Here is a 27,187-nt window from a genome sequence, read left to right on the forward strand (position 1 = left end):
TCATCCTTGGAGCATCCTGCTCAGGAGGCATTCTTATCTCTGTTTCGACAAGAAAAGCGGGACTCAGAGATGAAGCCAACTTTCCAAGGTCATATAGCCAGTGAGTGGCAGAGTGAGGACTCACACCCAGATATCTGGTTCCAAAGCCTGTATTCTTTCTACATTGCTATCCTGCCTTTTCCTATGGAAAACTAGCATTGCTAGTCTCCTCTTCTAAGAGGAAGCAGAGGAGCTAGACCCATTGGCTCACGTTTGTTGGTAGGATCATATTCCTAGGCATCTTGACAGACAAGAAGCATGAAAGAGTAGTGGAGTATGTTTTCAGTTACAAGTAACAAAAACCCAACACAAAGTGATTTCAACACCAAGAGGCTTAATTGTTCATGTAACTGGCTAGCCCAGAAAGTGTTCGGGCTTCAGGCACACTTTAATCAGGGCTCCAGTTCTGTTTCTCTGCAGGTGCCTTAGCTCTGCCCTCCTCTGTGTGTGTCATTTAGATTCTGTCTCGCTTTCCTCATGGAAGCAAAATGGTGTCCGTAGCACCAGGCCTCAAATCTTCACACTCCACCACTCAGAGCAGGAGAAAACATCTGGTCCTAGAACACTACTGGAAGCTCATGGATGTAGGCTGGGTCCACTGTCTGTCCCTGAGCCAGTCACTGTAGGAGGTGGATGAGATTATGCTGATTGCAGTCCCAATCAGCATTGGGACCCCAGTGGCCCCAGGCTGCTGCACCATGGGGAGGGGATAGCCTGGCTTCTGAGAGTCAATCTAAGGTTGCTGGGGGTGGGCACAGGGCACACGGAATTCACCCTGCCTGAGCCTCCACGTTTTAGCAGGGCTGGTGTAGGCCCTGTGAGGGCCGAACTCAAATGAGAGAGAGTGTGCTGAGGGTAAGAAGAGCATGAGGGGAGGTGTCAGGGAAGAAGTTAGGAAACAGCACCCCTTACTCCCCATGCACATGGCTGAGGAACACTGTGTGGTACAGCAGAAAGAGCCCCAGCCTCAAAATCAGGAAGATCTGGCTTCAAATTATTGGTTCTCTGTATGATTTGGGGCAAGTGACTTTCACTCTCTGCGGCAGTTCTCTCATTTGTAAAATGGGAATATTAATGCCTACATCAGAGGTCATCTTGAGGATTCAATTAGATCATGGTGATGCTCCTAGGACAAGGCCCGGCACCCAGTAGGTGCTCAGTAAGTGGTAAACAACTGCCAATCTGATCTCAATGGAGTATCTTCCTTTAGCTACAGCTTTGAGGAGTTTGAAGCACTTTTCTCCCTTCTGGGATAGCTGTGTTTACTGTAAAGACCAAATTAGATGCAAAATCTCTAAGGTCACCTCTGACTTTGTAAACAAAGCCAGAGAGCCGGAGGAAATGAAATTCCAAATGCCCTCGCCTAGCCTGGTTTGACCTCCGGTGTTGATGCAAACTCAAGCCGGCTCTCACTGTGGCTTGTGGCTCCGGGAAATGGAACCCAGCTTGGGACAGGGATGGGAATGGATTTGACTTGTCCTTTTGGCGTCTCCCCAGCCTGTGGAGCCCAGGCCTCTTGGAGCATCTTTGGGGCTGACACAGCGGAGGTTCCGGGCACACGTGGCCACTCCCAGCAGGAGGCTGCCATGCCCCACATTCCTGAGGATGAGGAGCCCCCCGGAGAGCCACAGGCAGCCCAGAGCCCTGCCGGCCAAGTAAGTGCCCCCTCTCTGCCCTCAGCTAGCCTGTCTGGGGGCCAAGCCAAGCACCCTGGGCTGAGGCCACAGCTCTTAGGCTGGCCAGAGGGTTTGCTGACAGCTCATGTAGGTTGCAGTGGGTACCTGGAGAAGGTATGTGGCTTCCATACTGAGGAATCAATTACTCTGAATTGATTTGAATTGACTGAGGCCGCAAATATTCTGGATATAGAACCAACCATCTAGGCTGTGTCTGCCTGAGGCCTCAGAAGTCAAACCATAAACCATGCAGGCTCCCTCTGAAACTGGGGAAAGACTTAGATGAGAACCATTAGCACTGAGAACCTCTTATGTCAGGGGAGTGGGCATGAGAAAAGGCCACTTAAAGTGAATCCACTTGAAATGGAGATCAAAATTGTATAGTAAATAGCAAAAAAGGTTTTCAGTGAAATTTTATAATAGAAAGGAAATGATGAAAGCAAGTTAATTTAAAGGGACATTGAGATTTTTATTGTACAAATGAGGCATTCAAAACAAGCTATTTTTAGCTATACAGATTACGAAATATAGGTTATGTACTAATTTTCAGATTGAAGAAGGAATAAAATGTTGATTTTGGTGTGGGTATATTTATTTATTATACCAGCAAAATGATCTGTTCACATAGTAACACACTCTTCACATTTTACTTTACAGCACCTAATTAAGAGACTCTGTCTGTTTAATATAATACTTAAGGGCTTCATCCATTTTCCTAAGGATCTCTTTCAATCCCTCAATATTCAAATTATTCCCTTTTGAAGAACCTATTTGAGCATCATCCTCATTGTATTTTCTTCACTTAATTGATAAGCTCTATCTGATCTCCTTGGTCAAAGACCTTGCATGTGAAATTCTCCATCACTGTCTTCTTTGACTTCATGAACTTTGCAGTTGATTTACATTGAAACGGTATTGTCCTGTAATATCAAACAGTCGTCCAAACTGACTGAGCCAGTGGGATAGACACTTGTTCAGTGAGGGAAGAATCTGTAAGTGGAGCATTATTTTTACAAATGGGCAGATTCTTAGTGAATCTTTTCACGTTATAATGGCATTTGTTTTCTGACACATTATGACTCTGGGAACTTAGATAGTAAATACTTACAAAAGAATGGCCCCTTGTAGCTCCATATCCCAAACTCATGGGATTAAGATGTTGCAGAACTTGGCAGCCTTAGGGGTGAGGGGATTTTCCTTCCCTTGAATGTCTAAGTGACAGTGGGCCAACCTCCTAGCCCTTCAGCCTCAGGCAGCCCAGCCCAGGGTTTTATCAAGTCCAGGCCCCCATTCTGGGAAATAGTGGGTCCTGCTGCTGGAGGGTGCCAAGTTCCAAAAGCTTGGGGATTAAGGAAAGGAGACAAGACACTCACAACTGTGTTCAAAGGCGACTGCTTCCAGACCCTCAGGCCGTGACTTTCTTGGCCTCTATCTCCTTAGTATCCTTATCTCCTCACCCTGGACTCCTCTGAAAATGGCCATCCCGGGCCCCTTCTACTTCACTAACAATGGTAGTGCCCTTGAATCAGATTCTCAGGCAAAATCTAGCTCCTACATCCTGGGCAACTCCCCCAAACAGCTGCCCCAAGAATAAAAGCATTCCTAAAATATAAGATAATGAAAGACCAGCAAAGATGCACCTCTGCTGTCGGTGAAGACAGGCTTTTATATTGAGTTAAGTTCTTCCTGGTTACAAAGCTTTATAATTAAAAGTTCTTTCAAAGTATATCCTCAGGAAACACAAAACAGACAACATAAACACCTGTCACTTAGACATTCAAGGGAAGGGCATCTCCCCACCCACAAGACTGCCAAGTTCTACAACATCTTGATCCAATGGGTTTGGGATATGGAGATCCAAAGGGCCATTTTTTTAAGTGTTTGTTATTTAAGTTCCCAGAGTTGTAATGTGTAAGAAAACAAATGTAATCTTAACTTGAGAATATTCACTAAGAATCTACCCATTTGTAAAAGTAATGTTCCCTCATGCATTCTTCCCTCATGGGTCCTTCTGCTGGGCCCCAGTAATGCAGAAGCTATCAGTACCTGCAAACATTCTCTCTATAGTCTTGATTTCCCATGAGCGCAGAGAGAATCATGGCACTTGAAGGGCCTTCAGAGACCATGTATTATTTAATAAGAGTCTGGTTCTGGCTCAGGGTCACAGGGAGACTGAACTTGTGGGGAACTGGAATTTGGAGCTCCCACTAGCCAATCAGGTATCCCTTACTCTCACCTTCGTGGCAGGCAGGCTCATGGAACCCTCCCCACATTGTGGCAACCTCTAGAAATTCATCATGCCAACCTAACGGCGCTGTACCTATGAGCGTTTTGAAACCATGATGGTTAGGAAGGCCAGTAGGAATTCAGGGGAGCCGGGAGCCGGGAGGCCCAGGTCCTATCAGGGAGGACACATAGCACAGGATTTAAGAATATAAACTGGGCCGGGCGCGGTGGCTTAAGCCTGTAATCCCAGCACTTTGGGAGGCCGAGACGGGTGGATCACGAGGTCAGGAGATCGAGACCATCCTGGCTAACACGGTGAAACCCCGTCTCTACTAAAAATACAAAAAATAGCCGGGCGAGGTGGCGGGCACCTATAGTCCCAGCTACTCGGGAGGCTGAGGCAGGAGAATGGCGTGAACCCGGGAGAGGGAGCTTGCAGTGAGCTGAGATCCGGCCACTGCACTCCAATCCGGGCGACAGAGCGAGACTCCGCCTCAAAAAAAAAAAAAAAAAAAGAATATAAACTGTGCAGTCATACCAAGCTGGGCTTCAATCCTATCTCCTATACGTTCTGGTCAACAGACCTTGTCTTGGCCAAGAAACTTTGAGACCAAGTCTGTCAACTTTGCCGTGCTGCTGGTTTCTTATGTGTTACCCAGTACAAGGGTTAGTTGCTGCCTCCTGGACTCTGCCTGTTCAGCCCAGCCCTCAAGTGCCTTCTATAGCCTGAGGGACTATGAAGCTGGGGCAGTTTAGACTCCCCAACCAAAGTCCACATCAAACTCAACTTTCTTTTGCCCTCTTCCCTTACTGCCTTGCCCTGGGCATTTCAAAGCTTTTCAGAAGGCAACCAGGCATGGTGGGTAAAGTGCTTCTCCCACTATTGCACCCACCAGACAACCCACATTGGGTTTTGCAGGTAGTCATGGCCTCGGGAGGGTCAGGCCTCAAGAGCTGGCCTGGAGCCTTCAGGGGGTTGGAACCTGAGTCCCTGGGAGCATCTGAGGCCAGGCAGCCAAGGAAGCGGGGTTGGCCAGGATGACTCGGCTGGAAGTCCCAATCCTGCCCGAATTCCCAGTCTGTGAAGCAGGCAAAGAACAGAGCATCCCTCTAAGTTTACAGCTCCCCGGGGTCCAGCCCTAGTTGTGATTCCTTAGGTCCCAGCCCCTATTTCCCATCACTGGCATGAGCACTAGCCGAGGCCTTCTCACACACAAACACAAAATCTGTAGGACTAGATCCTGTTTCTCTTTCTGCACGCACACACACATACACACACACAGACACATGCGCAGATACACATGCATGCACAGACAGACATACCCTTCAGTCCTTAATCAGAAGCTGCAATCAAATACCACACAAAAAAAAGCCCCACAACAATGTACTCCGCAAGGCTATGTCCTGAGTGGGGTTTTCTGCACTGGCCCTTGAACAGGGAGAGACTCAAAGGGAAGAGTTTGTAGCCAAGGGGTTCTAGCAGGAATAGACGCTGTCAGGACACAAGCGTGGGACCTTGGGGGACCACAGAATGACAGACTGCCAGTGCTAGAAGAATCCCAGGTCACATCTAAGCTCTGCCCAGGCAGGCAAAGCTCTCTATAATGTGAACCCCACTCAGTCACCCTGGGAATTTTTTGAACACCACATTCCTCAGCCATCCAAGACCTACTGAATTGGAATCTCTTGAGGTAGGTCTCAGGGATCTGTAGGAATATATCTTTTTATTTTTGAGATGGAGTCTTGCTCTGTTACCCAGGCTGGAGTGCAGTGGTGTGATCTCGGCTCACTGCAACCTCCGTCTCCCAGGTTCAAATGATTCTCATGCCTCAGCCTCCCGAGTAACCAGGACTACAGGCCTGCACCACTATGCCTGGCTAATTTGTGTATTTTTAGTAGAGATAGGGTTTCGCCATGTTGGCCAGGCTGGTCCCGAACTCCTGGCCTAAAGTGATCTGCCCACCTCGGCCTCCCAAAGTGCTGGGATTACAGGCATGTGCCACTGGGCCTGGTGTAGGAATCTGTAGGAATATTTCTATAATGAAAAGCTCACCACCTCCCAAGGAAGCCTGTGCACTGGTTGGCCAGCTCTGTCCTGGTCAAGCTGGAATCTGCCTCCCTCAAGACTCTCCCTTGGTTCTGCCCTCCATACAACCTATAGTGGGGTGAAATCCTACAGATGCAGGAAGGCAGTTCTAAGTCTTCCCAGAGTCTCTTTTTCTCTAGTTTCTTCAGTCTTTGCTCCCATGACAGTGTTCAAAGCCTTCCTAACCTCCGCTCAGGACACATACCAGCCCATCTCCCCCTCACTGTAGGGTCCCAGACCTGGCCCCAGGCTCCAGATGCAATCTTACCTAGGCCTGGATGATTTCCTGGACTGTGACCAGCAGCCGCAGTAGGAAGCTGACTCACCCCAACAGTGCAGCATCCGGGCACAAAGAAGCTAATGTTAACTGAAAGAGCCCAGTTTTCATTGGCTCTCGCTTCCACCTGAACAATTCCCATCCTCCTCCAAAGGGTTTTAGAAGCCCCCAGAGGCAGGTCAGTGTGAATTCATAAGCAGACTTCACCTCTTCATATCACCAGTTCTAGCACCCCAGCTACCACCTCCCCCTGCTCCCCTACCTCCATTGTACACAAAGCCACTTAATAATAATAGCTAACCCTGTGCCAGGTACTTGTCTACCGTATTAACTCATTTAACCTATAATTAGCCTTATGGTAGGTATTATCATTCCCATTATATAGCTGAGGAAACTGAGGTATAGAGAAATTAACTACCTTCCTCCAAGGTCACATGGCTCATAAGTGGCAGGCCCAGGATCTGGGCCCGGGCAGCCTGACCCCAGAGCCCGTGCTTAGTCCATACCCTGCACTGAGCACTGTTACTGCCCCTGGGTCCTCTGTGAGAGCTCTGGCGCCTGGGCCAACAGTACGTTGTCCTGTGTTCCCAAAGCCACTCACCTCAGAGGGGCCAACTTCAGAGCTCGCTGTCAGGGGAATGCCAAAGCACCACCAAACCCCTTCTGCCTGCCAGCCCCTTGGGAGCACAAGCTCGTGGGGCCAGCAACCAAAGCTGCATGTCACACGCCTGTCTATGCCCTTTCCTCATTCTCCTTCAGCCAGGTAATCAAACAGCCCAACTTTAACCGGAGTGGGCTGTCTGATTGCTTGGCTGAAGAATGAGGAAAGGGCATGGACACATTGAGGAAGGGGAAGGGCATGTCGACTCCTAGAAACACAGTCCACCATGCTATTGCCTGGTTTAGGCCACGTACGTGAGACACTCTGGGTCTCCCCGAGCATCTACATCGTGTTTCATTTGTTGATGCTCTAGGCAGACATGGATGCTCAGCCCTGTTATGCAGTAGCTCTTGTGACTTGAGGTCACTGCAGCACTCCACTGATGAGTGGCATCCACGCCCCTCCCCTCCCCTAACTTTTAAGTAACGAGATGAGGTTGGAGTGTGCTCCGGAGAAGCAGTGCTGTTTGTGTGGCCCTGATAGGAAGGGATCTGCTTGTGGAGCACCTAGAACCTCTGGCTATGGAGCTGCTAGCCTTCCTCCTCTTTTGGCTCAGAAATGGGGACTGACATAAGTGCCACCATAAGAAATCTGGGGTTGGGTAGATAATTGGCTGGCTAGATGATTAAATGACTGCATTAAAGGGCAGAAGACATGGAGGGAGGACTAATGTTAGGAAGGGAGGGAGGAAGGGAGGATAGTAGATATCCTCTCCTTGGAATAAAGTTACTCTCATTGGAATAAAGCTAACACATATTGTGTGCTTTTCCACACTCCCAAAGTCTGTTGGCATGAGAGTAAAAACAGTGAGCAAGGTTGTAGGAGGCCTTTCCTGGCTTATACCCTCTGTCAGTGGGCTGGGCTCAGCGTCAACCCATATGTCCTTTTAGAAGAGGAGGATGACCAAGCAGCCGGGAGTTCCAGAAGGTACAGGAAAGGCTCATAGGAATGTGAGGTAGAAGCAGCATGGCAGAGCAGGAAGAACTTAGGCTTCACATCCTTGACTGCTACCTTGGATAAGTGATTCACCTTGCCCCAGTTTCCTCATCTAGAAACTAAGAGTTATAGGAATAGCCACTAACAACAGCTAACCTTTATGGAGAACTCACTATGTGCCAGGCACCATATTAGGCTTGTTTTATATGTTACATTATCTCACCTAATTCTGACAATACTCCTGGGAATACTATTAGTATTCCCACTAACAGATAAAGAATTTAAACACAGAAGAGTAATATGCAGTGGGTAACATAGCTAAGGAAGTGACTGAGGCTAAATTCAAACCCAGTCAGCTTGACTTTAATTACCAGAATAGTATATATAAAGTGGTGAGCAAAGTACTTAGCTCACAAGAGGTGCTCAGTCCCTATAGCACAAAATGGTTTGCAAAAAGTTTCCACATGTGTCATTGAAAGTGCAAAACCACTGTGAGGTAGACAGAGCAGAGAGAGTCACCCCCATGAAAGCGTGAATTTAGAGAAGTTAGGTATCTCATCCAGATGAAGGGAAAGAAACTCACACACAGGTTCATAGTGTTTTCTAGGCATTTAACCTTCAGAACACACTCCTACATGGTAGTGATGACTACGTACATTTCACAGATCAGGATACTAAGGCTTGGAAAGGTTAAGCCAGTTGTTGAAAATCACATAGTAAGGAAATAGCAAGGCCTGATTCTACTGTCTCATGGTTGTAAGCTGAGGAAATAGGCTATAATTAATTGTTTTCTTATTTCTATTCCAAAAATACCCCATTATATGCAATAGAGCTTGAGCACAGAGGCAAGGGATGACTATTCACTTACACATGGTAGGCACTCAATAAATATGGAATTGAGGAAATGAAGTACATTTACTCAGTCAATGTTTATTGAATTTTGCTCAATAAATGTTTATTGAGCATTAACTAACTAAGGTCCTGCTCTCAGGAAGCTCACTTCCTGGTAGATTTACTACCAAATGCCAGTTCTGTCGGATCCAATTTGCTCTTGTGTTCTCCCACGGCCTTCTCCCATCAGGACCTGGAGAAGCCTTGTTCTGTGCTGTCCATGGGAGTATCTCGAGTTTAGCCATATACTTTACTGCTGAAGGCAGATTGCCAACTTCTCTATCCATTTGACTCCTTTTGGCTGTTCAAGCCCTGTCCTCACTGGCCAACAGAGAGGTTCTGCCTATACCTCCCTGGAAACTCGCTGGGAACCGTGTGCTCCCCCACTGGAGAAAAGGCATATGACCCAAAGGACCAATTATCTGTCAGGAATGAGATGAAGAGGAAACAGACAAAGCATGTAAAACGCCTGGAACCTGGTAAGGACTGTGTAGAGTAGGGATCCCCTTGCCCCCCAACTTTCCCAGTGAGAACCCTCATACGGTGCCTCCCATGTGCCAGGCACTGCTCTAGGCACTTTACACATAACAACTCACAACAACTCCAAGACACAGGCATGATTGTTATCCCACTTTATAGATGAGAAAACTGAGGCAGGTAAGGGCACTGTAATCACCAGAATCCAGGAAGTACTTGGATGCTTCCATCGAGGATTCTGAATTCATCTTCTGAGTTCATTTCCACTTATCACATCCTGTGCAAGAACAGCCTCAATTAAGGCCTTCAATAAAATAAAATAAATTATCAGTAAAATATTAGTATCTGATATACAAGATAATGGTAGCAAATACTGGGCACCTGGTATGTGGTCTAATCCCTCCAAGGTAGATATTATTATCTCTATCTTATAAATGAAGAAATGGAGTCTCTGAGAGTTTATGTAATTGTCGAAGATCACCTAGCTGTGCTGTGGTCAAATGGAGATTCAAACTCAAGTTTCCTGCTGATGTCATCCTGCCAGGTTGTCCTTCCTTTCCTGGCCCTGGCAAGGACACCAGAGGCCCCAGGCATGGGAAGCAGGTGCTTGATGCCCCATCCTTACAAAAAAGAGCTCAAGAGGACAGTTCCACTAGACTGGCCTCTAGTGGTTCTGGTCACAGGGTAAGAGCTGTGAGAATTTAGCTGTGGAAGTGCCTAAAACAAGGCAGAAAGTGTTTTAGAAATGTTGATGGCTACGGTTAGTCAGAGATGCATGTTACAATTATTTTCCCTTAGTTCCTGTTGTAAGCAAATGAAACAGATTGCTGTTGTTTGTTTTTCTGTCTCCCCACATCAGGCTATGTGTGAGCTACTTGGGGGCCACAGACTGTGCCTTTCACATGTGTATCTCCACCCATAAGCATAGACTCCAGCATGCGGTGGGAGCTCAGGGAAGGAGGGAAGGAGGGAGGGAGGGAGGGGGGGATGGGTAGAAAGGTGGATGAATGCTTGATTGTGTTGTGATAGGTTGGGTAGATAATTGGCTGGCTAGATGATTAAATGAGTGCGTTAAAAAGCAGAATAAATGGAGGGTGGAGTAGTGTTAGGAAGGGAGGAAGGAAGGGAGGATAGAAGATATGATGGATGAACGATTAGCTGAGTTACTCTCCTTGGAATAAAGCTAACACACATTGCATGCTTTTCCACACTCCCAGAGTCTGTTGGCATGAGAGTAAAAACAGTGATCAATAAGGCAGTTGTTCTTTATCCCTGACTTCTAGAAATAAATGAACAATGGCAGGAAAGTGGATCCACCAGAGGCAGGGCAGGCCCTTGGTGCAAGGGAGGACACCGCAGAGCCTTCGGGGAGCCAGGGAACTGGCCCTCTGTGCTTGGCAGAGAGGAGTCCCATGTCCAGCAGACCTCAGCAGAGTCACTTCTGCTCTCTCCTGTGCCCCTAGGACTTGCCGCTGGGATAATAATTTTCTTTCAAGTCCCCAGAGATTATTATTGTTATTTTTTTGAGATGGAGTCTCGCTCTGTCGCCCAGGTTGGAGTGCAGTGGTGTGATCTCGGCTCACTGTAAGCTCCACCTCCCGGGTTTACACCATTCTCCCACCTCAGCCTCCTGAGTAGCTGGGACTACAGGTGACCACCACCATGCCCGGCTAATTTTGTTTTTGTATTTTTAGTAGAGACGAGGTTTCACCGTGTTAGCCAGGATGGTCTCGATCTCCTGACCTTGTGATCCACCCACCTTGGCCTCCCAGAGTGCTGGGATTACAGGCGTGAACCACCACACCCGGCCCAGAGAGTCCTTTTATCCTGTTGTAAGAGCACTGGCTGCTTTTGCTGCTGGATCTCCTGTCTACCAAGGCAGTCCCTGTTTGCCCTCCAGGCTATAAGACAGGGATCTGGGGGTACAGTCTCACAGTGCCCACCCACCACCAGCACCTTCACTGTCATTATTATTGCTTTCTCTCATTTAATACTTAAAACAAGCCTAGAGAATAGTGATTATTAGCTCTATATAATGTTTAAGACCATGAAAGAGAAGTTCAGTAACTAGTAACTTGCCCAAGGTCACCCAGGTGGGATTCTGGTCTAGGCCTACCCAACTTCTTCACTAGCCCACGTTGCCTCCCAGCAGGTCCTCCTCTCCTGGGCTATCTGCCAGTGCCCATCTACAGGATCTAAACCCCCAATGCCTGCCTGCGCTGGAGTGGGCTGGAGCTGGGGCTGGAGCTATTCCTTACAGTTTCCTAGTCCGAGCCTAGCCGTGTGACTCTGGGGAAAGGAAACTAATATTCCCATCTATGACACTGGCCTATATTTATCCCTGTGCCCAAGCAGTTAGGAAAACTATTGTGCATTCCTGAGAATTTACGAGTGAAATAAACATTTAAATGTTTCTATAAGATTTATTTAAGGAAAACAAAATGTGGCTTGCTGGCTTATTAGAGGGTGAGCTTCTGGGAGATGACCTAGACCTCAGTGCTTGGCTGATTCCAGGGAAGGGAAATGGACCCCCGAGGAGACTGGGCCCATGGATGAGTGAGAAGGGCAGTGAACCAACGGCATCCTCTGCCCCTGCTGTCCCTTTCTCCAGCTGTGTGTTCAGCCTCGTGCTGGTTTGAAGGCTTCCTGGAGGAAGAGGTACCTTCTGCGAAGGAGAGTGCAGCTTGGAAGAATAAGAGTGTCAGAGGCCAGCAGGGCACCAGGAACCAGGGGAGGTGAGACCAAAGACTGGGGATGCAGCTGTAAGAGCAGCATGGTGTCATGGGAAGGACACAGTCTGTGTTCAGTCACTTCCACTATTTACAAGTCGCACAGCCCTGGACAAGTCAATTTTTGCATTGATAAAGTTGAGATCAAAAATAGAAAAGCAGAAGAGAAAAAAGAAAGATATCAATCTTCTACTCCATGCTCGTGGCCTTCACTTTCATCTTCTCATTTCCCGTTCACAATTCTGTGAGTTCCAGAGGTATTATCACCCCCAATTTGTAGATGGTGTCCTGAGGTTTACTCACTGAGTTTCTGGGAGGATTTGGTGAGAAAACACAAGGAAGGTCTGGGACAGGGCCCACCATACAGTGGACCCGAGTAACTGCCACTTCCCTCTAGCCACGTTTGTTTCTGTACTTCCATGTCTGTAACCCAGGAAGGGCAGTGATTGGTTTGAGATGCAGAGGGTGAGACAGGGAGTGGAGCCGGGTGAAGGTGGCCTTAGAGCTTCATCACTTGGGCTTATGTGGTCAGAAGCCACAGGAGAGATGCTGGGCCCTCCCAATTTAACTCCAAATGGTTGATGAGACCCAGAACTAAGAGTAACAATCTTCTCAAAACCAAATGCCAAAGTCATTAATTCAATCCCAAAGGGAATAATAAGGGAACATAACATCTAATGCTTAGTGAGCATTTGCTCAGCGCTAGGTGCCCTTCCACAGGCTTGCCACCTAGGGTTACCAGATTTGGCAAATGAAAATATGATTATGTGCTGTACATGGTGGCTCACACCTGCAGTCCCAGCTACTCAGGTGAGAGGATCACCTGAGCCCAGAAATTTGAGACCAGCCTGGGCACATAGCTAAATTCAGGGGAGACAGAGAGAGAGAGAGAGAGAGAGATAATAGTTATGTCCATGGAATATTTGAGACACACTTATACTAAAAAGTTATTTGTTGTACATTTGAAATTCAAATATAACAGGGACATCCTGTGCTTTATCCAGAAATCCTATTTCTATATCAACCTGTTTGATTCTTATAACTCCCCTGTGAGATAGTTCCATTACAGATTAGGTAACTGAGGCACAGGGAGGCAAGGTAACTTGCCCAAGGTTATACAGCTAAAAAGTATGCCGTAAGGTAGTGTGACTTCTGAGCCTGAGGCCCGGAAGCCCCTAAGCCAGTAAGTTGCCTGGCCAATGATATTTGGTCTCACGGTTCTCCCAAGCTTTCTTGAATGCCTGCCTTGTGTTTGGCAGCTCAGAACGGGAGCAGGGATGCGTGTGTGCACTGCATTAAAATCTGGCAGAATTCACCCCAGAGGGCCCCTAGAATCTTCCCACACACTCTCTCCTGGATTACTGTCTCCCCAGTCCCTGATAGAGTGAAAAACAACCTCCACAAGACCTGAATGTTCCCACAAAAACAGTTTTGCAGAAAAGGAGAAGTCGCCCAGAGCTTGCTCAATGATTCTGTGAGCTGATGAGGGAAATAACACTATGATTTTATGACTTGGGTATTTTGCACACATTAGAAGGCAAGCGTGAAGAGGCTTCCAGGATGTTCCATCAAGGGTTTAGAGGATTTCCCCCTGATTGCTTTATGCTTCCTGCCTTGTAAGCCACTTGGAATTGTGAGTGTCTGCAGTTACATGCCTGGCACTTGCCACCCATGGCTTGTTTCTGCCTTTTTGTGTGAGCACCTCTGCCCTGGTCCTCCTCCCCAGTGAGGTGCCTATAGTCAGGAGAGCTTTGCTTCAAGTAGCCATTAGCCAGCAAGCAGAGAAAGTTCCTATCAGAAGGCAGCTCACTCCAGTGCCTTGTACCCATTTACCTGGTAGGTATCAACACCAAGGACACTATTAGTAATAACAGTGGAGTTTACTTCCCCTTCTCTCTCCATTCCATCATGCTAATGAATAAGAAGCATTGCAGAGGCCTGCCCAGTTCATCTTTGTCTTCCCAGACCCTAGCATAGACCCTGACCGCAACAGGCATTCAATGAATGTTTGCTGGATGAATGGACAGAATAAGGTCCAATAATGTGGGAGTGTTCACAGAGTACATCCCTTTCTTGGATGCCAAACAGAATCTGATCACTGCCAGCCCAGTGCCCCTCTCTTCTCCAAGAAGGTCTTTGCTCTGCAAGACTCTTCAGTAAATGTTTGTGAGTCAATCATACGAACAAATGAAGATAATCTGCACAAAAAATAACTAGATGGAGCTGTGGGAGTAAAGGCTGGAGCGGTAGAAATTGAGAGAGAAGGTAGACAGAGGATCTGAGCAGCGAGGCAAGCAGGGGAAGAGTCATCAGAGAGCGGGGCATGAGAAAAGTCAAGGAAAGAGAAAAAGGCAGAGGAGAGGTGAGGATGGGAGTGAAGATTTGTTCCCCTTCCATGTCCTTTGAAAGGTGAGAGTACAGAATGAAGTTCCTTCTATGTTGGTTTTGTTTCTGTTGAACAGTTCTGTAAGGCGAGCCTTCTCAAAGACTGGGCCACATGGATCATGGCTTCATTAGGTTTCAGGGCAAATAGTTTAACCACAACCCCTAACCATAGACAGTTAGGAGCATGAGCTTCTCTTTGTCTGCGGGATATTTATGTTTGTCAAATCATCCATCATTCCCCCATTTATATAGTCTCATGTTTTCATGTCTTATATTTTATTGTTGGTTACTTTAAATTGCTTTGAGAAGTAGATAGTGTCAATAAGATTAAAAATAAATAAACAAAGCCCAGGGGTGGTGGCTCACGCCTGTAATCCCAGCACTTTGGGAGGCCAAGGTGGGCAGATTACTGTAGGCCAGGAGTTGGAGACCAGCCTGACCAATATGGTGAAACCCCATCTCTACTAAAAATATGAAAATTAGCTGGGCATGGTGGTGCACGCCTGTAGTTCCAGCTACTCGGGAGGCTGAGGCATGAGAACTGCTTGACCGGGAGGCAGAGGTTGCAGTGAGCCGAGATCATGCCACTGCACTCCAGCCTGGGAGACAGAGTGAGACTCCATCTCAAAATAAATAAATAAATAAAATAAAATATGTATTTTACTTATTTAGAAGCCTGAATATATGAAACTCTTGGAAATGGATACATACTATAACTCTTCTAACACCACCACAATTATTTTTTCAGACTACAACATGGAGTTAGCTCACGCTTGGCCCTCCTGCCACTTTAAATAGCTCATCCTCATCAATGCATGCCAGGAGTTTGTAAAGCCCCACCACGAGGGGTGGCAGAAGCCATATGATAGAATGCATGTAAAAATGATATTTTTGCCAAACTGCATTTCTTCTTGTTCATCAGAGGACTCATACAAGAAAGAAATTCTCTAAATATGACAGACATGAAAAAGGCAACTTTCAGAGCTCAAATTTTCATGGTCAGAATAAAATCCAGGGAAAGAAGCCTGTGCATGCTATAAGCACAGTCAGAGTTTCCATTGGCGTTCCCATGGTGATAGGCATGAGGCTGCCCAGATGATGTGGGCGGGAGAGATTTTAAGCACAAACCTCCTGTGCTCTAGAAAACCAGGCCAGGATGAAAACTACATGACACAGGGCAGTAACTCAGATGCCTTTGAGCACAAATCACTGAAGGAAGCCAATTTAGGATAGCTCAAACCGGGTTACTCTGCAGAAATGTGGGCCCAAGATTGTTTCATCTTTTCAGTTTAAGGAAAAGCAGGCTATCCAGACCTTTATGTGAATTCTTACAATTATGGAACATTGGTAACTAATTTAAAAACTTGTAAACACTGCTAGCAAACAGGCACATGGGTCTCTAATTTGCACCTCTGAGCTCAGAATATGTGTCAGAGGATGCTCATTGCTTAATTGACATCCAAGAGATCACACCTGCCAGAAACACTGACAAATCCCTGATTCCCAGTAATGCCTTTTGCTAATGCTACTCCCTTTTAATGATGTGAAGAGATTCCTCTGGAAAGACTTCAGCTCTTCCTACTCACCAGAAAACCCACACAGTAGAAAACTCCCTATTCCTTCTTCTTCCTTGGCTCTCCCATTAAGCTTGGCACCTGCCCCTGGCCCTGGCTGCTGCCCCCTCTATCTGGCCACCTGCCATTTGACACGCTGCTTCCCCTTCTTAACCTCCCCAGCCCTTGTGAATACTGTTCCACTGCATGTCCTCAGGGCCCCAGATCATTGTTCCACCTCCCTTCTGGTCCCCTGGAAACCCCCAGCTTCTCTGCTGCTTGCTGGCCTCCCACCAAGGGAGCCCGCTGGACAAAAGATGGGAAAAACTGGCTCACTTTGAATAGAACCATCGTTAATTTTAATAATGATCATGACTCAAGGGTACTTATAGACCATATGACACTTATCAAAGTGTATACACATTCGTCATTTCTTTTTACTTGCATAATCTTCCTGTGAGACAGAGCAGGCCTTTGGCCATTTTACCCTTATAGGAATGGAGGGATAAAGCCACAGGAGGACAAGCTTGTCACCAGCCCCTCAAGGCATACTATCCAGAGAATGAGTTGTTGCTTTTTAGAAAACTCCCTGGATGTCTCTTCTAGGGGGAGTCCTTGACAGAAGGATGGGTATCTGTCCTCGGAGGGACTGGAGCTCTGGGGTCATGAGGACAGGTCAGCCAGTCTTGGTTTCAGCCACAAGCACCATGCTGACTTCTCGTCACTCCCTCTTGGCCAACTCTAGGTTTCCAAATGGAGAGCGACACAGCTCCAATTTACCAGGGAACTCCTCAGAATTCCTATAGGGGATGATAGATATTCTAATAACTGGGCCTCTTCTGTCATCTCAACCAGTATGAATAGAGGGATGCATGGATTATCTGCTGTCAACATTTCTGTATTTCCCTTTGGGTAGTTAAGCTATTCTCAAGCCTAACCTTCAGGACTTCCCATCTCCAAAACCATAAAGACCAAACTCATTAGAGTAGCTTCAAGGTCCTTCAGAAGCTGGCTCAATCTCTTATTGTAGTTTCACATTTCCCCCAGCCCTGACCTCTCCTATCTCACATGTCATAGTCCATGCACCTGCAACAGCTACACTGACAAATCCCTGATTCCCAGTAATGCCTTTTGCTAATGCTATTCCCTTTGGCCGAATCCTGGCCTCTAACATCTTTGCTGTCCAAGCTCCTATTTATCCTTCAAGACCCAGCTCAAAAGTCCACTCCTTTATAGAGTCTTCTTCAACTCCTCTCACTAAAGAGTTTTCTTTTCCTTCCTCTGAACTTTCACAGAATGTGGTCCGTCCCTTGTTACCTTATATTTATTATGAGTTATTTCCTTGTATCCCTTGCTTGACTGCGAGCCCTTGAGGGTCTTCTCTTCATATCTCAATTTGCTTTTGGCACATGGTGGATAACCGTAAAGTGTTTGTTGAATGAAAGAGAAAGAAATCTGAAGTAATATAAACATTTATTTAAAATATTAATCATATGCTAGAAGCCTAGCACATTAAAAATATCAATCATGGCCTGGCATCGTGGCTCACACCTTTAATCCCAGTGCCTTCAGAGGCAGACATGGGAAGATCGCTTGATTCTGGAAGTTCAAGACCATCCTGGCCAACATGGTAAGACCCTGTCTCTACAGAAAAAAAATTTTAAAGTCAGCCAGGCATGGTGGTGCACACCTGTAGTCCCAGCTACTCAGGAGGCTGAGCCAGGATGATCCCTTGAGCCCAGGAGGCAGAGGCTACAATGAGCTATGATTGTGGCACTGCACTGAAGCCTGGGCAACAGAGTGAGACTCCATCTCCATACTAAATAAATTAAATAAATAAAAATATCAATCACGCAGTAGGTACCTTATCAATGTTATTTTTAATCTTCACACTAACCTTGTGAGTTAGACTTTATAATCATGGAGCATAGAGAGGTTAAATAATTTGTCCACGACACACAGCTAGTAGTTGAAATTTGAGCCCAGGTTTGTCTGACTCTTCCAATAGGCAGTGCTGCTTCCTACTGCTTCTACACAGCCCATGTCCCTGCCCAAGCTTCCCTTCCGTGTCCCGGGAGATTCTGAGTGCCTCCTTTTCCTTCAGCCACTGTGGCTCCCTGCACTGAAGAGCTCCTGGATAAGAACACAGAGCCCCGTGAACATCTCCTCAAAGATCTGGCTCTGAGTTTCCACATAAAAGCATCCTTTCCACAAGAGTAGCAGCATGGTGCTCCCCAGGCTAGACTCTCACCCAGACTTCTCCAGCTCATGTGGCCTTATGCTTGGGGCCAAACAAGGGAAGAGATGAAAATGAAAATGGGAAAAGCTGGGTTCACTAAAATTGTGGGACTTAAGAAGTCCAGATAGCAGTATGAGACCTATTTCACAACAAGGCATAATGTCAAAAGGAGAGTGGGCCTCCTCCCTACCTTGCAGGGAACCAACACCTGTGCATCGAGGGCTCAAGAACACAGCCTGGCTCTGCCAGAGGCTCCAGCCCATCAGCAGCCCCCTCCGCCAGCAGGGCTAGTGGAGGTGAAAACATTTCATGTGCAGGGGCTCTAGAAGGATTTGGCCCCCCAGGGGAAGTGGCAATAGGGACAGTGAGTACCCACTGCTTTGAAGCTGCAGGAGGCAGCACCAATAGTGGAGGTGTCAGCGACACGCTCTGGGGCGCTCGGAGGCAGGCCTTTGGCGAAAGCAGTCGGGTGCTCACAGAGGGAGCAGTGGCAGCACATGCCAGTCAAAGGGGTGGGAAGGAGGAGAAGGAAAATGACAGGCACCCTCTTAAGTTGATGGAGAACTCCAGGAGAGTCTCTTCTAACAAATTACGATTACTGAAATGTCAAAGTTACCCAAAGGTAGGACTGTCATGGAACATCAGGGGTGTGTGGGTGCCACTACGTTTTCTCCAGGCCATCATTCTTCCCTAGCCAGGCTGGCCTCAATCTGAGGACTCTGTATCATTCTTTTCCTGCATTGCTAGTGAGAACTAACGAGGGATAGCTTGTAGTGTCCCTAATCTTAGTGCATGAATAGTGAACTGTGTTAAGCTCAGGTGAGAGCCTGCTGGGGGAATAAAGGAGAAACTGCCTATCTTTTTTGTTTTCTGAGTAAACCAAATAACCTGTATGTGTGCACTATTCACAATAGACAAGGTATGGAAACAATCTAAATGTCTGTCAATGGATGAATTAAAAAATGTGAAAAATATATACACAATAGAATATTGTATCTGTATACATACACATACACACACACAAGGATATTATTCAACTTTTAAAACAGAAGGAAATCCCACCATTTGCAACCATGTGGGTGAACCTGGAGGACATTATGCTAAGTGAAATAAGCCAGGCACAGCAAGACAATATTGCATGATCTCACTTATATGTAGAATCTAAAAAGGTCAAACTTGCAGAAACAGGGAGTAGAATGGTGGCTGCCAGTGACTGGGGGTGGGAGAAATGGGGAGATGTTGGTCAAAGGATTCAACTTAATATTTCAGTTATGAGATGAATATGTTCTGGGGATCTAATGTACAGCATAATGTATTGTGTACTTGGAATTTGCTAAGTATTGTCCACCATACAAAAAGGTAACTATGTGAGTTGGTGGATATATTAGTTAGCCTGACTGTGGTAATCATTTCACATCAAAACGTCACACTGTATGCCTGGAATATATGACATTGTATAAAAACATTATATCGAGGTAATGAAAACATCACATCGTATGCCTTGAATATATACAATTTTTATTTGTCAACTATACCTCAATAAAGCTGGGGGAATAAAGAGTAAACTGCAATTGTCCCCTAATCAAGATGGCTCTGATCATCATGATGTGAGAATAAATGCTCTGGCTCCTGCCCCTGGAAGCTCCCACCAGCCCAAGCCTAACTCTGTGTTTTTGTTCTAAACCAGCAGGGTCCTCCTACCACAGGAATATCTTACAGTCCACCCCCCACGATTGTCCTGACTGGGGATGCCACTTCACCAGAAGGAGAAACCGACAAAATCCTGGCCAACAGGTACAGGTGCCTGATCCTTGCATTGTGACGAACAATATGTCCTAGAACATGAGGATCTGACAGCTATATTTTTAAATAAATCTTTTCTTTTTTCTTGTATCATTTTATTGACTAAACTATAATCAAGCAGTTTTTCAAAATACGAGAGAGAAATTGGAATTTTTCCATTTGTTGGCCTCCCATGGAAAGGGCTAGTCTTTAAGAAAAGCATAAATCACCGCAGGGGAGTTCAAGGTCAGGAGTTCGAGAACAACCTGGCTGACATGGTGAAACCCCATCTCTACTAAAAATACAAAAATTAGCTGGGTGTGGTGGTGCATGCCTGTAGTCTCAGATACTCAGGAGGCTGAGACAGGAGAATCACTTGAACCTGGAAGGCACAGGCTGCAGTGAGCCGAGATTGCGCCACTGCACTCCAGCCTGGGCGACAGAGTAAAATTTAGTCTCAAAAAAAAAAAAAAAGAAAAAAGAAAGAAAGAAATAATATACAGGCATCTTTTCACCTATTTTCAAGTCGTGGATTGATTTTCTGAACAAGATGACTGTTCTGTCTTTCAGAGTTCACAGTCCCCACAAGAGGCCTTCTCACCGACACTTGAAGGTGTCCACTGCCTCCCTGACATCTGTGGGTAAGGACCAGGGAAATCTAAGTCATGTTTGAGTAGAAAGACTGAGGTCTGGCAGCATAGCTGGGCTTGACCCCTTACTCTCTCCTTCTCTTCAAGGTGGTCCCTCCCTATACACCCAACAGGACAGGGTAGATCAGCCCATCTGGGTCTAGGAGAAACATATGTAATTCAGTTTTCATTGCTCAAAAGACAAGACCAGGGCACGAAGAGGAAGATGCAGAAGTCAAAGAAAGAAAGAAAGAACAGCTGAGTAAAGCTTGTTTCTGAGGTTTAGGGGGCAGAGTCCTCCAGCCTCTGCTAGAGAGGCCCACATCCAGGTTGGAGTGGGTGCCTGAGTGTAAGACCAGCTACCCTGGTCATCTGCTCGCCCCCAGATGGTGGCTCACGATCTGTAGATATCATACAGAGTTGGTCCTTGCCTTAATGCTGCTCAAGAGACTGACAAATGAGCAGATAATTGGGACCCCGTATGATAAGGGACTGCACAGAAGAGCTAGGCCAGCCAAGGCAAGAAGGGGACCGAGCAAGTCTCTCTGGGGAGAGGAAGTTTTAGGAAGGTATTCCAGAGGAGGTGGCATTTGAGTTGTGCCTTAGAGAGCTGGACAGAGAGGTGAGGGAGGAAGGGCATGCCAGGGGGAATATGAAACACACTGAAAGAGCAGGAACCTCCATGGAGCATGTTGCTGGCAACTGAAACTCTGCCATGTGTACCAATTGGGACTTTTTCAAATGATAGAAACCCAACTCAAACTACCTCACACCAAAAAAAATTTACAAAAGCCAGCGCTTGTGATTTCAGGTAGTGCTGGATCCAGGTGCTCAAAGTGGATTATTAGCAATAGTCCCATTCCATCTCTTCAACCTTTTTTCTTGTGTGTTAGCTTTCTTCTTGGCAGACTCTTCAACACATGGTGGCCAACAGCTACCAGCAACTCCAAGCTTACGCCCCATCAGTAGAGAGTTCCTCTTCCCCATATACTCCACACCAGGATTGCCTCTCAATGGCTTCACATGGCCATCCCTGAGCCAATCTCTGTGGCCAAGGGGATTGGGTTCATTGATTGGCCAAGACTGGTCCACGTTCCCACTCTTGGCACAGGGGAGGGGGGTTAGCTAATGGGGAATCAGAGGGGTTTTCATCAAGTGAAAACCAAGGAGCTGCTGCCCAAAGAAGAATAGAACCTGATGGAGGCGAAATGGGAGCTGTTCACTCCAGCAGGGCTGAAGTGGAAGGACTTGGGAGTATGTGGGACCAGCAAGATTGGCTGAGACCAGTTTGGGGTTTGGATACCACACTGAGGAGCATGAGAAATCCCCAGGAGATGAGGTAGAGAATGGCTTGGCCAGATGTCGCTCTGATAACCACTCTGATAGGCAGTGGGGGATGGGACAGAGGGGCTTGCCTGAGGACAGGGACCTCTTAGGTGGCAGACATAGTTGTCCAGGTAAGAGCTAACGAGCACTAGCGAGGCTGAGGCAGGAGAATCACTTGAACCCAGGAGGCGGAGGTTGCAGTGAGCCGAGATTGTGCCACTGCACTCCAGCCTGGGCCGCAGAGTGAGACTCTGTCTCAAAAAAAAAAAAAAAAAAAAAAAAGCTAATGAGCAAGAATGGAGATGAGGAACAGGCTCCAGAGATGTTTATAGGTAAATGCAGGGAGGACTTGGTCAACTGATTGGATGTTGGGGGAGGGAGGAAGAGGGAGAAGTGGGGAATGACTCCCGTGATCCTGAGCAGCCGAGTGAGAGGTGGTGCCATTCACCCACCTCATCCAGAGGGGCAGTTTTGGAGAAAAACGAGCGTGAACAATGTGAGTGGAGGGAAGGTGGTCACGGGGTTGTGGCCGTGGCTGATGATCTTTGGTCTCCCTCTTTTATTCACAAACCTTAAGCGCATTAGCTTGTGAAAGAAACAGACCGGAAGCAGGAATGCACTGGGGGCGCAGATGGCGCCAGAGGTAGGGCTCCTGGGTGACCTTCCCTTCCCGACAGAGTTTAGGAAAATTCTGTGAACTTGAGATGGCTCCAGGACCATTTGTGATGGAGGACCACAGGCCATAAGCCAGAGGGGCCAGGCCTGCAGAGGAAGCCACTGTCTGTCCCTATGTGACTCTCTTGATGGCCCTGGGCTGAGGTTTGGCTGTCTGGTCAGCTGTGGGCAGAGTCCCTGGGATGAGGCGTGGTGTGGCATGGCCTCAGCCTGGGGCCACGGATGCAGTGGCTCTCACCCCAGCTCACCCTCCTTCTGCAGACCCCACGGGGCACATCATTGACCTGGTGAACGACCAGCTGCCAGATATCAGCATCTCAGAGGAGGACAAGAAGAAAAACCTGGCGCTGCTGGAAGAAGCCAAGTTAGTGAGTGAGCGATTCCTGACCCGCCGTGGGAGGAAGTCCAGGAGCAGCCCCGGAGACTCCCCATCAGGTAGGGTGGGCCGGGATGTACAGGTGGCTACCCTGAGCCCCTCTAGGGTGGGGAGAGAAGGGCCTGGCACCAGCTGCAGGGGGCACCTCACCTCTGAGGAGGTCGCCTTGGACTCGCCTGCTCTTCTCAGCAGAGGTAGGGATTCTGTCCTGGGCTCCCTTCCCCTGATCTCTAACTGTAGGTGCTGGGAAGGATCCTAGGTCCTCTGGGGAAGGGGAGATGGTCTACGGGGAATTTCTGGGTTAGAGGGAACGTTTTCCTGGGCCCAGAAATCCTCCTGCTTCTTCTATGCTAGAGTCACTTTTCTTCCTGAGTAAAAAGTTGGGCAAGTGTGTAAGTATACTTAGGAGGACAAGGGGAGCTTTTGAAGTCAGGGCTACCCTGGGAAGTCTAGAAGGAGCAGCCCCTGGAGCTGTACCTGCCAACCAACGCCAGGCCTCAGTTTCTGGACAGTGCCTTGAGGTCAGGCCAGACGGGCTGAGGAGTGTGACTCTATCCTCGAACCCCCAAATGGCCTGAGGACACCCCTCTCTTGGGCAGCAGCAGGGAGGGGTTGGGCTGTAACAGGAGCATCATATGGCAGTCCAGCATCAGCCCCTGAGCCCAGCAAGGCAGACCCAGTTCCCAGGGCCTGGGAATACCTAAAAGGATCTTTGCCAGGTTGAAGTCCTAAACCTTCATGAATGCCAGCCAATTTGTGTCTGTCTTCACAGCTGTTTCCCCAAACCTCAGCCCCAGCGCTTCTCCTACATCCTCTCGAAGCAACTCGCTTACAGTCCCCACCCCGCCAGGTGAGGCCCAGCTGCCCGGGGACTTCCCGCCCTGCCTCTTGCTCTGGGTGGCAACTCAGCCTGGACTGATCAGTATGCCTGCCAGCCTGCAGGCTTCCCCTTCAAGAACTCTGTTTGACCCCTTCACACCCACAGCAAGACCCCTCTCCAGGGGGCTTTTGCTGGGCCACCCAGAGGAGGCAGATAGACTTTCTGTTAGTGTCTTGGCCTTGTGTTGAGAGGCAGATGTACCCCAGGGTCAGGAAGGCTGGGTGGGAAAGGGGACTAGGACAGCCTCTCTTGCTCAGGGAGGCTCAGAGAAGCCCCCAAGAGCTTATACGGAAAGGCCTCTTTGGGGTCTGACTTCTTCCCTCTCATTAGGCTGTGCCCAGAGCTACACCTTCCAGCCAACAAGGAAAGGGGGAGGGTGCCAGGAAGGGCAGTTGGCCCTATCAGTACAGCGGGGCACGCTCAGGTCGGGGCCAGGCAGCCTGGGCCCAAATCTCAGTGCTGACATTTCCTGGCCATGAGACTTTGATTTCTCTGTGCCTCAGTTTCCTCCTGTGGTCTCTGTGAACATTCGGTGAGGGCCCACCTGAGAACCTGGCACATGGGAAGTAGTCAGCAAATCTTCCAGGCCTGAGATTGTGAAGGGAGGATAGTCTGGGGAGGGAGATGTGGCTGAAAGCACGGCTGAGGGCCTGGGTTGCTGGGCCTCACTCACTAGTGTCTGGACCCTTCCAGGTTTGGATGTGTGCAGTGGCCCGCCATCCCCTCTGCCTGGAGCGCCACTACAGGTGACAGGACCCACCCCTCCCCCCTGCTGGGCTTTTTCTATGCCAGTGGGTCTCTCCCCTTACTCCGAATACCAGGAGGCCCTTCGTGACCCACTGGAGATGAGGGTGCTGGGTGGAGGGCATGAACACCACTGCTAGGGGGCCTCCTTGGGGATATTTCAAGAGGAAACATGGTCTCTTCCCATTCCTGACTAACTCCTGTTCACCTTCTCCAGCAGAAGGGGGATGAGGCCGACATCTCTTCACCTCACCCTGGCGAGCCTGTGAGTTTGAGCTTTGCTCCCTTTGGATGATTTGAGTGTGGGAGGCACAGTCTCCTAGAAGCCTAGGCTGGCCCCTGGGCAGCCTTCAAGTGTGTGTGCATGCACATGTATGAGTGGAGGGTCAGGGCCAGGAAAACAGCAGATTCCCCTGCCCTATAGTGACTAGAAGTCTAAGGCGGAGGGGTGGGGAGGCAGGATTCAGGGGGATGAACTCCGTGGAGGCAATACTCACAGCGCTGACCCCTAGTCAGGCTGCTGGTTGGAGACAAGGGGGACCTCCAGGCCAGGTGAGACGGTGGCTCCTGTCAGCTCCAGTGGAAAGGGCAGGAAAGCGCCAGCCCCTGCCTGGGATTCTGTCTGAAGAAGCTGGGAAAACCTCATCTTTGTTGATGAGCAACAGAAGCACCCCACCCTGCTCACAGCGAGGGGCCCACATGCTCAGTGTTTCAAGCCCAGCAGTAGAATTTAGTGTTACCTGGAACTGGGTCGGGGATACAGTCCTCTGGAAGAGTCTCAGCACACATGAGGCATCCACACAGACCCCCAGACCCATGTGCTGCTCACAGCCCAGGTTTCCCTTGGGGAATGAACAAAGTAAACTAACACTGCAGAATCTTAGAGCTTCTGAGCGGGAAGACATCACCTTTGCAAGAATCACCCCATCCAATGATCCTTAACCTCTTTGGATCATGGAACTCTGAGAAATTATTGAAAGCTGTGGATGCTCTTCCTAGAAAAACACCCCTCCACACACAGATATATACATACATAATTTCAGAGGGTTCACCAACCTGGGTCCCTAAGAGTTAAGGGCCTTGCTAAGCAGCACCAAGGCTAGATCTGGGGCAACTGAGTTAGGGCCAAAGCTGCTTTCTATTCAAGTTTCCTCAGCTCCTATCCCTTGGGTAATTCTTGGCTGGTTTTGAATTGCAGGTTCCATTTTGCTGTTTTACAAACCTCAGGCAGAAGCCCTCTCCTTCCACATCATCCACTCATACCCCATACACACTTATACAAATGGGCCCCTTAGCAAGGTGTGTGGGGGCAGAGACTCCACAGCAGAAGTGGCCCCACCTGTTTCCCCTCAACCTGCCCCCAGGGTTCCAGTTCTACCTTGTCTTTTTCAGAATGTCCCCAAAGGGCTAGCTGACAGGAAGCAGAATGACCAGAGGAAAGTGTCTCAGGGCAGGCTGGCTCCTCGTCCTCCTCCAGTTGAGAAGTCCAAAGAGATTGCAATAGAACAAAAGGAAAACTTCGATCCCCTCCAGTACGGGGAGACCACACCCAAAGGCCTAGCTCCTGTCACAAACAGCAGTGGGAAAATGGCCCTGAACAGCCCTCAGTCTGGCCCTGTGGAGAGCGAGCTGGGGAAGCAGCTCTTGAAAACGGCCTGGGAGGGCAGCCCTCTGCCGAGAAGTCCAACCCAGGATGCGGGAGGAGTGGCTCCCCCAGCCCCCCAGGGGAGAAGCCCAGCTGGAGAGCCGATGGGGCCCAACGCTGGCTCCAAAGCTGAGCTTCCACCCACTGTGTCCCGCCCCCGCCTGCTGCGAGGGCTCTCCTGGGACAGTGGACCTGAAGAACCTGGCCCCCGGCTGCAGAAAGTGCTTGCCAAGCTGCCACTGGCAGAGGAAGAAAAGCGTTTTGCAGGCAAAGCCGGTGGCAAGCTGGCCAAGGCGCCTGGACTCAAAGACTTTCAGATACAAGTGCAGCCCGTGCGGATGCAGAAACTGACCAAGCTCCGAGAGGTGGGTTCCTGGGGGCCAGTTGGGCAGAATGTGTACTCCAGGTACCCCCTGGGCTGAAGACCTTAGGGCTGAACAAAGTAAATTTAGGGCCCCTGGCCAGGGCAGCTCTGGCCTGAACTCGGGGCTTGTGGAGGCGTAAATTTTCCCACTCTGTGAAGTCAGGCCTATTCATGTGGCATCTCTTTCCTAAACACCCGTTTTAGGTGATTTTTATGTCAGTTACCAGGCAGAGCTCAGTCTAGAATCTAGGGGAAGGCAGACATGTGGAGAGACATGTGGGCCCCTCAGTCCTGGGCTGCTTTCCTCCTCCAACTGGAGTGCAGTGGCTCATAAACAGGAATCCCTTGATGGAGTGCCCAGTCATGCCTAGGATTAGCTAGCAAGGGTGAAATAGTGATTTCCTTTGTGATGGCCCCAAGCCTTCCTTCCTGATGCCTGTTAACAAAGGCTTTAAGTCCATCTGCAAGTGTGATGGCTGCTCCGCCCATGGCGAGTTTCTTCCAGTGCCCATGGTGTGCCCCCAGCTTCTGTTGGCCATCAAACCAGGCACAGCGGTCTCCCATGGGGCTGCCGCCCTATGCAGGGTATGG

The 27,187-nt window shown here is 48.5% G+C and overlaps 1 protein-coding gene across 6 annotated transcripts in view; it reads left to right on the plus strand.

The window, feature by feature from the left end:
• Nucleotides 1-27,187, plus strand: part of MRVI1 (murine retrovirus integration site 1 homolog) — a 119,613-nt gene that overhangs the window by 39,800 nt on the left and 52,626 nt on the right. Inside the window, exons 2-9 of one of the 6 annotated variants that reach the window (XM_023189979.2) lie at nt 1,537-1,694; nt 19,866-19,969; nt 20,528-20,598; nt 22,849-23,022; nt 23,736-23,813; nt 24,537-24,589; nt 24,808-24,852; nt 25,980-26,597. In XM_023189979.2, the coding sequence (XP_023045747.1) occupies nt 1,537-1,694; nt 19,866-19,969; nt 20,528-20,598; nt 22,849-23,022; nt 23,736-23,813; nt 24,537-24,589; nt 24,808-24,852; nt 25,980-26,597 (1,301 nt within the window). Of the gene's footprint in view, nt 1-1,423; nt 1,695-19,862; nt 19,970-20,527; nt 20,599-22,848; nt 23,023-23,735; nt 23,819-24,038; nt 24,041-24,536; nt 24,590-24,804; nt 24,853-25,979; nt 26,598-27,187 lie in introns of those variants that run through there. The other 5 variants (XM_023189980.2, XM_023189982.2, XM_023189983.2 and 2 more) reach the window with 5 other exon arrangements.

Source organism: Piliocolobus tephrosceles, chromosome 13 (assembly GCF_002776525.5).
Source record: "Piliocolobus tephrosceles isolate RC106 chromosome 13, ASM277652v3, whole genome shotgun sequence".
NCBI lineage: Eukaryota > Metazoa > Chordata > Mammalia > Primates > Cercopithecidae > Piliocolobus > Piliocolobus tephrosceles.